This window comes from Hoplias malabaricus, chromosome X2 (assembly GCF_029633855.1).
Source record: "Hoplias malabaricus isolate fHopMal1 chromosome X2, fHopMal1.hap1, whole genome shotgun sequence".
Classification (NCBI taxonomy): Eukaryota; Metazoa; Chordata; class Actinopteri; order Characiformes; family Erythrinidae; genus Hoplias; species Hoplias malabaricus.
Genome location: NC_089819.1, coordinates 16,707,377 through 16,722,830, shown reverse-complemented (window position 1 = coordinate 16,722,830; position 15,454 = coordinate 16,707,377). Strand labels below are relative to the sequence as shown.

The 15,454-nt window shown below is 39.2% G+C and overlaps 1 protein-coding gene across 5 annotated transcripts in view; it reads left to right on the top strand.

Annotated features, from left to right (window-relative positions):
• LOC136677480 (uncharacterized protein KIAA0825-like) overlaps positions 1-15,454 on the top strand; it is a 121,743-nt gene that overhangs the window by 16,063 nt on the left and 90,226 nt on the right. For all 5 annotated transcript variants that reach the window (XM_066655038.1, XM_066655037.1, XM_066655039.1 and 2 more), the window contains exons 4-6: positions 1,051-1,723; positions 13,829-13,999; positions 15,185-15,270. In XM_066655038.1, coding sequence (XP_066511135.1) covers positions 1,051-1,723; positions 13,829-13,999; positions 15,185-15,270 — 930 coding nt within the window. The remainder of the gene's footprint in view (positions 1-1,050; positions 1,724-13,828; positions 14,000-15,184; positions 15,271-15,454) is intronic.

The following is a 15,454-nucleotide window of genomic DNA, read 5'->3' as shown; positions in this document are numbered from 1 at the left end:
ACTAATGTTTAAATATTAACTAGAAACCAAACATAGTTGTATAGTATCTTTCTTATTGTTGTTATTATTATACCATTAATACTAGTGAAAGTAATAGGGTAATGTATCTGTTAGAATTGTTCATTGAAATGATCAGCTTTAAACATGAATGCCAAAAAGTTTGGGTTTATTTATTTATTTATTTATTGGCAAAAGGTTTGAGGTTGGCCTAGTCCATCAATTGTTTTGCATAATTACAAGCTCCCTTTTACCTTGTCTTTCAATGCCAGTGTTGTGTCATTCTCACTGCATCTACACTGACTTGGTGATGTGTCATGGTGATGCTGGAGTTTCTAAACACCTCAGTGTCTCTGCTGTGGAGTGAGAATAGCCCATCAACAAATATCCAGCCAACAAATTCCTTTCTGCAGTGTCTTGTGTCCATTGATAAAGGACTAGAGGATGACCAACACAAACTGCAGCAACAGATGAGCTGCTCTCTCTGACACACCAACTACTGACCAGGTGTGTGTGCCTATTAGAGTGGCCAGTGAGTTGCATGATGTTTAAGAACTCCACCAGCACCTCTACAACAACTCTACCACCATGTCATTGTCACTGCAGCACTGAGAATGATCCACTACCCGTCATAGCTGCTCTTTGTTAGCCACGTGAGGACCCTGACCATTGAAGAACAGAGTGAAAGGTGTTAAGAAAGAATACAGAGCAATGAATGGACTACTGTTTGTACTTGAAGAACTACAGAGAACATCTGTATGAGAAGAGGAGCTGATAAAACATACAGGGACTGTAGAAAGTTAGTGTGTGTACCTCATACATTTTAACTTGTAGGTATTTATTTAAAATAGCTGAGGACTAGCATTTTAATACAATGCCATACATTCATCTTCAGCTGCATTAGTTCCACAAAATACTGTCTAAACTTTATTGCCAAACTTGCTTATGCAGATACATAGTAAATGAACTACATCAGTATGTGAAGAACCTCATGTGTTCTGCAATCCATAGAACTATGACTTTCCTCTCTACTCCTTAAACTTTTTTTAATAGCATCACTTGCTGAAGACAGAGGAGGCTTTTGATGATTCTATTTTGGAACTGCTGATAAATATCTCATCTCAGTCTGGTGTGGCCTTCCCTTGTTCCGGACCATTATCTGAGCCAGGACACACTTTTGTCCCTCCAGTCTTCTCTATACAAGATGACCTTGCTCTGGAAGTCCAGGAGACGTGGGATGATATCCGGTTCCTGCTGCGACGCCACTTATTGGACCAGCTTCAGCCCATGGAGGAACCTGACCAGTCTGGCCCAGTCCTTCATTCAAGAGTTCCTCAAAGGATCCTCATCCTTCAGAAGCTCTTCTTCTTGTACCCAGAGGCAGAAGTTCTGGCAAAGTACCAGGCCCTCCAAAGCAGAATGGTTCTGGGTCTACTCCGGAGCACTCAGACGTGCAGCCCAGGTGGAGAGAGGGGCTTCCACAGACTGGCTGAGGGCTTTCAGGCCGTCGGTCCTTCCTTCTGTCGAATGCTCAATGAGGAGATCCACATTCTGAATGGAATAGCTGAGCCACACACCATCCTGGCCTTCCTCAACCAGGCCTACCTCAGCACACTGACACAGGAGCTGAGCTCCTCTATGGAGAGAGAGATGGAGGCTGCAATGAAGGACAACACAGTACATGGAAGGAAAACAGGGAAGAGTGCCAACAAGAAGTCTGCAGTAGGTGAGTGTGTTTCTCCATTTAGCTTGAGTTTGTGAAAATAACAATACTGGAATTATGACAACTACATAAATATAATACTCAATTAAATAAAACACTAGTAATGCCAAAGCCTCAACCCAGAGTGCTTCTTTGACTTTGATAAAAATATAACTGTTATAAAGGATTCTTTGTAGTAATGCCAAAGAAGTATCAATTTTGGTTCTCTAAAAACAGGGGAGATTTATTTAAAAGAACTTGACATATGCCAGTGCTAGATGTTTGAGACTTTTCTACAATTTAACACAATTCTGGGTTGTTTATAAAAAAAAAAGTCTGTGACATGCTTTGGTCAAAATATGACTAGTCAATTTTAAACACCTGTTCTTTCAAAAGATAATGACCTACTGCTCACATGCCGCCCCCACCATCCCCCTTCAAACCCACCATTAAGATCGCAGCAATGAGTAAATGAGTAATTTATTTATTTATTTATTTTCTTTTTGCTGTTTTAGCTTAGTTCTCCTCATTCTCCATTCTCTTTTTGGCCATATAGTTTGTTCAGCGATAATGAGGGGGCTGTCCGGTTCTTAATCAGAGCATCTTGTTGAGGCCTTTGTTTTGTGACATAGGCAACCCACTAAATAAATAAATAAATATCTGACTGGATTTATTTGTTTCACAGTTTGTGGGTGGGTAGGCACTCCAGATACAACCCGAAATGTACAAATACACAAAAAGTGCTTTATAATGGTTAGGTTTAAATATTTCATAACTATTGACGTTATTTCCTAGTTTTATACCTGCTTGCCAAGAACCTAATAAGAAAGCATCTAATCCAACCTATTAAACTAACACACTTGAAGTGGGTTGTACCAATATCCATATGATGCTATTGTTAAGGCCAGTTCAAATTCTCATGATGCTAGTTTGAAGTATGTGCTTTAAAAATTGGGTTAAAAAAATACTTATTTTATTTCAGAATATTCTTGGGCAGAATAGCAATCTTATATAACAATGCAGTTGAGCTTTAAAAAGCCCAAATACTACTGTCTATAAAAGTGTAGGTATAATTTATTTAACCTAAAGTCTTAATAAATAGCTTTTAGATTTTGCTAGTTTTTTTCAGAAGATACAGATCTCCAGAAAGCTGTAGTAGGTTTTCTTTACATAATCCATCCATCTTAGTTAAAGCAAATCTTAAACCTTCTCAGCACTCTTCTCTGACTATAAAAGCAGACTGAGGGAGGCTGGGGTGTGTGCTGGGGGCTGGATAATTGGCCTTGGCTTCTGTGGAACTATTTGATGGTATAACATGGTGTAACACGGCAGGCTTCACACATGCAGAGCATCCAGCAGTCCTTAAAATGAAGCACCTGAGGCAGAGCACCTATTAATGTGGACACTGTGAGCATGTAATAGCAGCAGAAGACTGTTTTGCAGGCTGTAGCTGCTCAGGATTTCACTAAATGTACATGCTGCATTGTGCCAGGTGCCTGCAGGCCCTGTTCAATGATTAAAATTATTACTGTGCTATTAGAAATTTTTAATGAGTGCTTTTCACAGTCATTTACCTACTCAGTGACTGGAGATCATCTCATTGTAACTTGTCTTTGAAGCCTGGGGTTAAAGGAATGTGAAAGACATCTAAAAGATAGTAGACTGTGTGTGTAGGTGTTTGTATGTAAGGAAGAGTATTGTTTATATGTTTTGGTTTTAATCAGAATTAGTGCTGGGCGATAAGAGCACAAATCAATAACACGATTAAATGTACATTTTAACACGATTAATTACGATTAATGAACGATTATTTTGTTTTTGTATTTTTGACCCTCAGTGATGTACTGTAAATATGCTCCAGTATTAAATATGGGATATTTTTCTAATGTTGCTGGGAGCTTGTTTCTCAAATTGCTTGGTCGGCCTCTGAGTTAGGTTGCTTCCATGTGGCAGACAGGGACAGAATCACGTGACTACAGCTAGGCAGCGTGGTTTTAAAGGCACAGTACCTGAACACAGTGGGGATGTAACACAATAATAATAATAATCGATATAATTGATATAGACAAGATTATGCTGATTAGAAGTTCTGAATGTCTGTTTTGATTAATTTCCGATTAATTGCCCAGCCCTATTCAGAATCAACTCTATCTTTTATATTTTCTAAACATTGAATGTGAGGAGAATAACATATAAACACTGGGTTGTCCTTAAAACTTCTATTATTTACATTTAATTTAATATTTATGTATAAGTATAATCTAGCAACTTAGTATAACAATGCAGCTGTTTATTAGTTTTCATATGGATTACTGTCACTATGAGTGGAGCAATTCTCATCTGTTCAATGACACCTAGTAGATTATTCAATAAATAGTGACAGTCACATAAACACTGATTGAAACCTTTCAAATTTGCCTCATTATAGTATGTATATGCGTTATCACTGAGCTTGCCTTTATTCATTCTGCATATTCTGCGAGCAGAAGCATGACGGAGAGAGAAGCTGCAGGGTCTCAGGGGAGCGCAGGACTTCCTGCCATGGCATGCTGTCAAAGCACTGAAGCATTTAACAGGTTTTCATGCGGCGAAATGGCAGCTTCTTTTAACCCCTCTGTCTGAGAGGGAGGAACTGTTGTTGTTCCCTCCTTCTATCACCAGATGTGGGAGGCAGAGGCCTTTGTACCTATCTACCCATGCTTTTTTCTTTTTTTTTTCTTTCTCTTTCTCATCTCTCTTTCCAGACCTGGCTCCTGAGTCTGACGCACAAGTTGACTGATCCGGAACAATGAGACACTTTAAAGCCCTACAACCACACCTCAGTGCATTTGTAGGGGACATGACTGTTGGTGAAAAATAGAAAAACGTGTGTGTGGCACATATGCATCTTACCTTTGACGAAATAGAGATCTATCCTTTTTTGTATTTGCAAATTTACTAGTTCTGCAGGTTATATATTGTCAGGTGCAGTGTAAGTAGACCACAAATACTGTCATAGTGTATCTGCTAACTTGGCTGTCTAATGTTTGTGATGTCCAGAAACACTAAACATTTTCTTGCTGGAAGAAAATGCTCACATGCTCAGAGTAACTGATGTGTTAACACATTATTCACTTGGGTGAAAAGATCTCATGCAGAAAATGAGGAGTCCTCAGCATCCAGCACTACACTTATTAGCTTTAGTGTTAGCCCATTAGCTTATCTGAAAAGGCAGCTTTTATTACTCGTGACATATGCATATCAGCTACCCCTCATAGCAGCGAATATGAAGCTTTTCATGTCTGTATTTTGAAAAATGTTTTAGGCATGAAATGTATGTTACGCTAATGAATTTGGTGTAGAGTTTCGTGACTTGTCACCTACAGTAATGCCAGGCCCTGTCAATAGCTCCTGCGTAAAATGAAAAACAAATACCTTGACTAATCAAATACATTAGTTGTGATTGTAAATATTTTAAAAATGGATTTTTGTTAAATTTATTTATTTACAGATGAGCTGAAATGCACTGTTTATTTTAACCATTGCGTAATCTTCTAGGGAGCTTGAATGTAGAGTACAGGTTGCATTTATGTGTTGCACATTTCTTTAGTGCCACAACGCACTCATCATTCCAGCACTTATTATGAAAGCATACTGCAAACATTTCTCTCTAATAGCCCCTCACTACAGCAGATATTGCTTATGCTGCTGCAATCCCTCACATGCCCTTGTACAATGTCTGTTAATATTTAATAAAGTCACACTTCAGTAAATTGTTTCGCTCTCCACATTCACACACACTGTCATATGTGCCGTGATGGTGCACGCACTCACATAATTATGGCACTTGGAGATTTTTTTTCTTTTTTTACAAGTGCAACACGGGCCTATCTCCAAGTAGCTGTCTCTGTGTGTTTTAGATTGTCTAAAATGAGTGGGTCTTGCTTCATGAGAGGTGTGTGTTGGGAGGGGGCGAGGTGGTTGGATTTATATCAGGCCCAGGGTTGTATGTAGTGGATAATGAATGGAGAGCCCTCTACTTTTTATTCTGGTTTTTATTTAAGCAGGCAAAGGGAGCAGTATACTTTCAGTTTGGCGTCTTTTGTTTTCCATTGGAGAAAAAAAAGTGCAGTGAAAGATCACACTTCAATTCCAAAGAGACAAATTCCAAAAAATATTTGAATCTCCACAGGGATGTTCACTTTTATTTTTTTTGTTATTTAGCAAATAAACAAATCATGGATAAGACGCACCAAAGAAAATGATTTAGGACGGAAGATTCTGGCTTTGTCACACATTTATCAAACTAATGAAATAATACTTTAAAAACAAACTCAGGCAAATTTGGAAGTGCTGGCAGGGGACTTAAACTGAACACATTTTTCTATTTCTTAGTGTATTCTGTAATTATTTTTGGATTTTCAGTTTGGAGCATCACATAGCCAATCCACTGAAGTTGTTGCTAACGGATTTCACTAATAAAAAACAATATTCTATATCAAACTAGCTCCAGCTTTCTCTAAGAGTGGTTGACTGGTTAGCTTTGTGGAATGGGATCTTTTTCATGACCTGGCATGATTTATTTAAATATTTATTTTATTATTTTTAGGATTTTCAGTTTTTAAATCTGATTGAGATCTTGACTGTTTACTGGCCACATCCTGAAGTTGATATGCCTTTACTGAAGAAACATTTTAACACTCTTTGCTCTGTGGCAAGATGCATTATCATCCTTAAAATTGACTTGAGCAGTATTCAAAATGGCCGCCTGCTTACTATTCCCTACATTACTCACTTTATAATGCGGTCTTCTAGGGAACTGTATTCAGGAGGTTAGTGAACAGTTTCACACACTACGTCATGCAGGTTTGCTCATTACTGTGCAATAGCTGATTCCATTGCGTAAGCACTACAAACGTCATGCCATCAGTCCACAACAACTCTTAAATCTAACTGCACACCTGAGAAGAGCTCGCACATGTACTGTACCTAACAAATGTATTGCGTTTAAAATATCCTTCTGGGGTCAGCTGTCTGTTCAGCGGTTATTGTGTGTTCTGAATACTACTTAACTGCACAAGCTGTGTACTACATGCAGTATTTATGGGTTTCCTCTATCCAGTAGGGTACATGAGTTGTATAATACCTGCTGTACTGACAGTTGTGTACTGGATTTACAGACACCACTACCAAATTACACTTGGAATGGAGGGGAAATTTGATTGTTTTCTATTTTTTCAGATAATCATCTTCATGTGTTATAATGGAATTTCCAAAATTGTCAACACCATTTGCTGCTATTCATGTTGGATTTTAGGATTTTTTAAACTTTTCCAATTTGTTTCAAGTGACAGCTCTGTTGTTGGTGCCATATTTAATTGCAGGCTAGTTCACATTTTTAGACTTATTTTTGAAATGGAAATCACAAGGTGATCTTTTTTCCTCAACATTGAGTGGTTCCTTTTTTTTCTTTATTTGATTTGGTAAGAAAAAATGTCGTTAATTCAGATCATTTAATGTGTTTGAAATGTTTCACAAAGCCAGTATTACATTTGTTTTGTGTCATATCTTTGATTTGTTTATTAGCTCGGAAGTAAAAAAAAAAAAAAAAGCTTGGGTTGTACCTATTGAGCCTGTGTCTTTTTGAAGACATGCCCTTTTTTCTTTTTTCTCCTTTTAAAATGTTCAAGGATATCAGGCAATCATTTTACTGTGGTCTCCAATCTTCAGCCTTTACTGCCGGTGGGTTTTGGAATAAAGGTTGATTCACCCATGCAAGTAGGCCTTGAGGGAAGGAAATGTTTCCAGATTGTATCACTGAAAAATGAGCCAGGAGAAACTGTCACTGGTGTCCTTGCTGTCAGTCTTCCCTGGTACAGCTTAATCGCGGCATCAGATACTAGCTTTTTGCACAACAGGAAGGGCTGGCAACCCCTGCTGCGGCCCAAGCGTACAACGCCTCTGGCAGGAAAGCCCGAGTTGGTCGTGCCGGTCTTTGTCTAAGGCTGAGCAATTAATCACAATTCCAAAGAGTGCATATTCAATAGAGCTGTAGTTTTAATTATACATAATTCAAAATAATCTAAGGTTTTAAATTGGGAAAATGTAACAGAGCTTGTGAACTGGTCATTAGCCACACAGCAGTAAGCATTATGCGCTCAGTCCAAGAGAACACAGTCATCTTTACAGGAAATAATCACATTTATACCTCAATTAAATAACAGTTTACTAATTTCTCCAGACATTGTGTATGTACATGTATAGGGATATACAAACCATGATGTAAAGATGCAGTGTGATGTATTTAGATGAGACTTATACAGATATGAATATATAATTCTAAATGTTGGGGAAAGTTTTAGTTTTTTATTTGATTTTATTTGACCCTAGTTAGCCGTTTGAGTTTGGAATAAAAGTAAAAAACAATTACATTCTAATTTTATATTAAAAAGCAATTACATTTCAATTTTTAAAAGTAATACATTCCATAACCATATGACACACACGAGCAGATAAACTAATACCAAAAAGAAAATAAATCAACAATCTGGGCCTGAAAGGATTCGCAGCTATTACAGAGAAAAGGAAATGGATAAAAAAAAAAGAGAAATTAATCACAATTAATTTAACGGTTTACACTGATTACGGTTAATGGACAATTATTTTCTTTTTAGTTTTTTGCGTATTTACAATACAAGCAAAAACAAATAATCCAATATAATAAATCATTTAAATCCTTAATATAATGCTCAACAGAAGTCAAACTTTAAGAAACATAGACACCACAAACTCAACAGTTTGTATCTGTGGTTTTGACAGATACCAGCGCATCTTTGTAAACACGGGAGCTTATACCGTATGTTCAGCATGACTCAGATCAGTCGAAAAGCAAAAGTCGAAACACACACAAACAGCATGATACATAACCTAGCCTGAACCATTAGGGAGCCCCCTAGGAGGTCCACTTGTGTCCTGCGGCACTTTAATCAGGGCTTGACTTCAACAAGAAGAGCAACAAAAACAACAACAGCAACAGTAACATTGCCTGAAGTGCAGAGAGTGTTGGAGTGCACTGAAACATGGCCCTGAGAATTTTTGCTGTGTTTCTCCATGCCACTAGAGCCCTGTCTCCCTGCTAAAGGGCCAGGATGGGTAGAGGCTGAGGCAGCTTTGATACGGAAGCTGCTGGATTCCCCTGGTGCCACTGTTAACATCTGCATCTGTGTGGAGCTCCAGCTTCCGACATGCTGAGCGGGCTTTGTTGTCCTGTCAGTCAGAGTCAGTGGAGAATACCACTGTTGATCCAACTGGATGATAAACTTGTCAGTGAGACTTTTTTTTGTTGTTGTTGTTATGTGGGGTTGGCTCGTACATGGCAACACCAGCAGTTACACCAGGAACATGAAATCTGGCCCTCCCTCTCATGACTCTTGTCTCTCTCCTTGATTGCCCTCTGCATTTTGTTTCTTTTAGTTAGATCAATATCTGAGTGACTTCCTGCCATTTAATGCAATTTAATATTAAGGAAATTCAGCCTCCTTTATTTTTTATATTTCATTTTTCCAAATATCATGAATGGGTGGGAAGTACTAAATTATGCCGCTCTTTTTTATTTGAATAAATATATGACATCTGAATAAAATAAATAAATAATATGGTATGTATTTGTAATGAAATAAATAATTTAAAAAATCAAGGAATTTAACTTAAATACAAGAATAATATAAAAAATAATCATCAATGTTCAAATGAATTTTTTGAAAGGAATTGACACAACAGTGGCATTAATAGGGTTATTATTACTGTTATTACTACTACGTTTAATAGTACAGGTGATAAAAGTTGAGAACAGACATTTCTGAGGTAGCCTGCCTTTGGTGTTTGCCCATCATGGTGCAAATCATTTCAGACAGAGAAAGGGAGAGGGAGAAAGGAAATAAAAAATCAGTGGCTAAATTATTGCCTGATTGCTCATTCCCCAAAGAGACTGGGCATCATTTGGTGAAAAGCATTTAATAATTGCTTTTAGGGCCTGTGTCAGACACATGCAATTCCCTGCACTAATGAGCCAGCTAGGTAGAGCAAGGCCCCAAGGGTCAGAACAGGACACAGTCCAGCCAGTCAGACAACACCATCTACAACTGTGTGTATGCGAGTGTGTGTTTGAGAACGCGCTAGCGAGAGAGTGAATGAAAGGAGAGAATGGGGCGAGCGAGTGTGGAGGAGATGAAGTGGCAGTAAGTGCAACCCAAAGGGGAAAAGCACTTCAGCGTCAGTTTAATACGCCAGGCCAGGGATTTGGCAGCACGCCACACAGCAATTGTTTACCTTTTTGCTCACTGGCTGCATCTGTTCTGTTTTGTAAACGGCACTAAACTATCCGCCCGTAAACACCGGAATCAATAACAACTGTTTGGGGATTTCCCTGCCTCCCCACGTTTCTTTTCTCTTTTTTTTTTTTACTCTCTCTCTCTTCCCTCTCTTTCTCTAGCCTCCTGCCAATTTTCACTGCCACTCCCCTCATTCTCTCTCTCTCTCTCTCTCTCTCTCTCTCTCTAAATGTCAGTCAAAGCAAGCGTGACGCAAATTTTGTATTTGGTGTAAGCAAAGCCCAATTCAGGAGAGTGCCTTTGAGGAAAAGGACGTGCATTTACAATTAAAATAGCATCTATTTATTTTGTTAGTTTTGCCCTCTGGAGAAACTGAGGAGATTAAAGTTGGGGTAACGTAGTGTCATTAACAATATACTTTTACCCTTGTGAGAGCTCTTTTTCCCCACTTTTGAATTCTCTCAATAGAAAAGTAAAGTCTGGTTTAGGAACACTGTCTGTTTATTTTCCTTTGATTATCTGTCACCTGCTGTGACTAGACTTACAGTAGTGTTTACAGAACAAAAACAGCATTTCTGAAGCATTAGAGTTCAATCACAGTACAGAGGTAAGCAAATGGAGCATTAGGAGTCTTGCCAAAGAGCTGTTGTTGGTCGGGCCAATAGTGTGCTTGCCCAGGCAGAGAATCAAAGCCCTGTAGAGGGGTGATTTTGTTTTCCACTTTTCCAACTTGTAATGTGTCGTATTTAAAAAGCAGGCCAAACTTCAGGAGCATTCATTTGTTGATGTATTTCTAAATGTGAAAACTATATATTTATTATGGCATGGGCCCTTTAAGAGCTTAACATGCTTAGAAGTAGCACCACGGCCAGCGACCAGCTATTTTCTAAGCTGGTCAATGACCCTTAAACGTGCCATTTTTCTTGCATATAAATATTATTTACACTTAGCAGTATAGTACATCACCTGCTATCCATCTTCTCATGCATCCTGTCTCTCTTCTTTCCCTGCACTTGATCTGAGAGTCATGCCCTTTTAATGACCCCTGCCATTGCCTTGGCTTCTTTTTCTCTTTGACTGTAAATGACATGGCTGGATGCTCCCAGCAACCCCCCCGGCCACCTCCTCTCCATCACCGTGTTGTAATAACCCCCATTACGCCTCTAGTGCCTGGGCCATCCTTTCCCACACAGGCCTCTAATGGTTAGCTATGAGAGTGCTGGCTTAATAAGCCATTAATGGATGGGCAATAAATAGCTGGGCTATGGCTGTATGGGAGCAAGACAAGCCAGGATGACAGCGGGCTATTAAACATGAAGGTGAGATGCCAGCCGTAAGTGTGAGTTAGTGGCGGCTGCGAAAGTGACCTGAGTTCAAGGGTAGAGAGAGAGAGAGGCACAAGCTAAAGGGTTAGAATATGTAAGACTGTGGTACGTCAAAAGAAACACATTTTTTTCCCCGCTATAAGTGAAAAATTACACTGCACACTATCATCTGTCTTTTTACTTGTAATGGGTCTCTGTTTAAACCTATCAGCAATTTCTAAAGCCACTTTTTGTGTACATCAAATGGTATATGATTACACCTTTTAGATGCCTCATTGTCCAAATACTAGTAGGCTCTGCTGTTGAGAGCCAAAAGAGTCTATAAGAAATACAATTATAAGCAAGCCAAGCCCTTAAAAGTGGACTGTTATTGCAGTGCTGTATTACTGAATTGTCTCCAGACCTTTTAGAGTAAGTGGCAGCATTTCTGTTACTGTTGATTTGAAACCTCTTACTGTGTTAGCAAGATATCTGTATTATGCAGCGAGGCTTATTCAGAGCATCGTGTACATGGGCCCACTTCAAATTTGTATCTAATATTTTTTATAATAATGTATGTAACATTAAGTTTTTCTAGTTTACCAGTACTTACATCACTTATAATTATACATGAGGTCCAAGGACGTTCAATGTGTAATGCAGTATTTATGGTAGTTCCCATATAAATAAAAGAGAACGCCTGTGCTGTTGTTTATTTTGAGGTTCTTTTTGCAGCTCTTCATGATTCTGGAGCATCTCTCCATGCATTCATGCAGCCGTTTTCCATGCAATGCTCCACAGCTTCTCCAGGTCCCTGTGGAACCCATTAATGAAGCATTGGAGAGCTGAGATGATGCACACACACACACACACACACACACACACACACACAAACAAACATATACACACACATGATTTTTTTCTGAGATGCCCACTAGCCATGCTCTTGGGTTCAACTTCTGCCTCTGCATCAGTATAATCATCCGTCCAGACTGGCATGTGCAAATGGGACCCAATCGAAAATGCGAAAGTGATGGTGGTGGTGGGGGTCGGGGTGGGGGATGTAACACAAATAAAGATATTTATAGCCCTCCCCATCTCCCTCCATTGCCTGATTAAGCTGAAGGAAACGAGGGAATAAGTATGTTGTCATATTGTCAGATTTGTTCTAACAATATGACAAAATTACATTAGGATCCAGAGGCAATAATGTTGCAATTATTGGGTCTTCTTTCTTTCTTTTTCCCCTCTCCATCCCTCCATCCCCACCATACTCAATCATCCTCAAGCTTTTCACAGCTTCTGTTAATGCCTTCCTGATCCACTCCCCAATGCCTTTTCTATCGGAGGAACTCATTTAAGAGCACATACAAAAAAGTATTTGTCGGGGTGTCGGAGAATACAGCAGCGCTCTCCTCGGCTGCCCATTCTTCTGCCCTAATGCGGAACATCCCCCGGGTGATGGCTTTGGCAGCTTCAGAAATGGGAAAGCCATATTTGAGACGGGGGTCACGGGCGGGTGAGCCGGGAAAAAGTTTGTGCTCGTTTGCCATGTTTGAGCGAGCTTTTTTGAGCGAGAACTTTGACGGGGATTGATGGAGTGGAGGCAGCTGAGGTCGTGGCGTCTGGAGTGGTTTTGTGCCTGCCGACTGTCTTGTGACTTTGGACGAATTTGTGGCAGCTTAACCTTCCTACACACTGATATTAATATTTATTTATTAATTTACAGGTTTATCATTAATGATGTAATACTGTCAAAGGGAACAAAAAAAAGTTTTCAAAGGTGTTGCCAAATGGAAAACAATCAAACAACAACAAAACTTTTCTTCATAAGATGCAATGATTTTATTGTTTATTGCTAGTTTCCATGATTCCATGAGAGAGAGAGAGATACCCTTTCATCACACACACACACATGCCTTTAACAAACATAGTGGTTCTTCTGTGGGATCGCTCAAAACCACTTTGTAGCAGATTTGATGTTAGGAGTGTTATGATATTTTTAAGAGTGAATAACTAGTACTAATGACTTTGTGCCTTCTCTTTGTCATTCAGAAAACACTGAAATAAATAACCGAATTGTGCCATTTCGCAAGAATCAAATTTTGGACCCAGCAAGTGAACCCTAAGAATATAAAAACAGATTAGAAAAGAGTTAGAAGCCATGATTAGTGTTTAGAGAGCAAATGAATAGATTCAGATTTAATGTAATTAGAAAATGTACTTGGAGAACTGACTCGAGATTCTGTGTGCGTACAAGTCTGTTGAAATTTGCATTAGTGTACCAAGAACACTGTTTCTTAAGGTTTGTTCCAGGGCTTTGGACACTAGTCTGATTGTGTGTCTTTATCTAGATCTTTGTGATTGGACACTTGCTCTTGTATAATATCACAGAATAAGTATTTTCTGGTCATTCTATGCTTTTAAATATTAATCGTGTTTCAGTAAATCTGTAACTTTTTGGCAGTACTGATGTTTTCGTATCATAACTACCTGAATACCGTGCCATCCTGCAGCTCCCCAGGAAGCTCCCAGAAGAGTGAGGACTTTCTGCCTGACCTCCCACCAGCTGAAATGTCTGACCCAGCTGGCCTCCACACTTCTGGAGCTGGAGCGACGTGTAGAAGATCTGGCAACTGAGCTGGGCTTCCTCAACTGTGCAGGGGAGTCTGCATGCAGTCTCAGAGGTACAGGCCTAGGTCTTAAAGCACATCTCAGATGTATTAAAGAATGCCATTGTTGTGATAAAACCTTGCACCTCCAAACTGGTAACTGACCTGAAGCTTAATGTTCAATATTTAACAAAACTTTCTTTGTGGTAAAAGTTTGGAAAAATGAAGTTGAACTTTTGTTTAGATTTTGTCTTGTGCTGCTGACTCACAGAACTGTTCATACCAGTGTGACCTGGCATCTCTAAAATACCTTTTTAAGTACATATTAATTCTGTCTCTCTCTCTCTTTCTCTCTCTCTCTCCCTCTCTCCCTGTGAAAAAAAATTAAGAGCTGATTTTTTCTTTCCCACTTGCCATGAAAGTGACTGGTGCATGTAGTAATTTCTATAAAGGTTACATTAAAAAACAAGACATGCAGAAAAGACCTCGATTTACAGAGAAGTAAACAGCCTTTAAAGGGCAGTTATCCAAATCATTAATTCAGGCAATCAAATGACTTAATTACCAGAAATTCATCAGATGAGCTTAAAGGTCAAAAAGTGACACCCCGGCTGCTTCCTCTCCCCCTTCGCCCGGCGCGCCTCTCGCTCTTGTTAAGCTAAATTGCCTCGCCCGGGGTCTCACATTCATAGCGTCTGATTAGAAAAATGTGGTCTTGATGCATGCGCTTTTAATTTGCTGCCTACACACACACTTGCGCGCACACACCAAGTTATCCTCCTCCTCACCCCTGCCATGGATTACCCCAGTTATGGCCGTAGCTATCTGGGGTTCAAATCAACTCCACTGCCTCCGATTTGGACTAACACAAAGCTCACTTTCTGCAATAATTGCGGCTCTTTTTTTTCCTTGCCCACTTCTTTCCTGTAAGGCATTGCAGTCATTTTTAGGTCACTGGTGCATAGAAGAGGACACCAGAGTTAAATATGTCAGCCTCAGGTTATAGAAGCACTTCCCTTCATTGACTCACTTTCCCAAAGCCCTGTGTGTGTCTATGATAGTGTTTGTTCTTTCAGCACTTAGTCTATCTCTGTGTGGTATCTTTAATGAAATGTTGTGAAAAAGTGATATTTAATTGGGCCGAGGCTGTTGTAACTCTTGTCTTACGTCTGATTCAGAAGCCATTTTGTATATTTGATGAAACAAAATGGTTAGGTAACGAAGCATGCTTTGTATTTCTGTCTCTATGTTTGATTATAGGGATCCTAAAAAAAGTCAGAGATGATATGGAGATGACTGCACTGGATGGGAAAGCTACTCCTGACCTTCTGTTGCAGAGCACAGATGTAAGCCTTACAAACAGCTGATGTCATTTTTCTGTTAGTTGTTAACATTAAATTGAGACCTGAATCTTATTTTTTTTTCCATGGAGAAAACTATAGGTTTTATTTTATGTTCAGGGGAAGCATCATTTGGACAAAATGCATGTTAAACCCTTTCACACATTTTAAAAACAACTTTTTAAAGTCA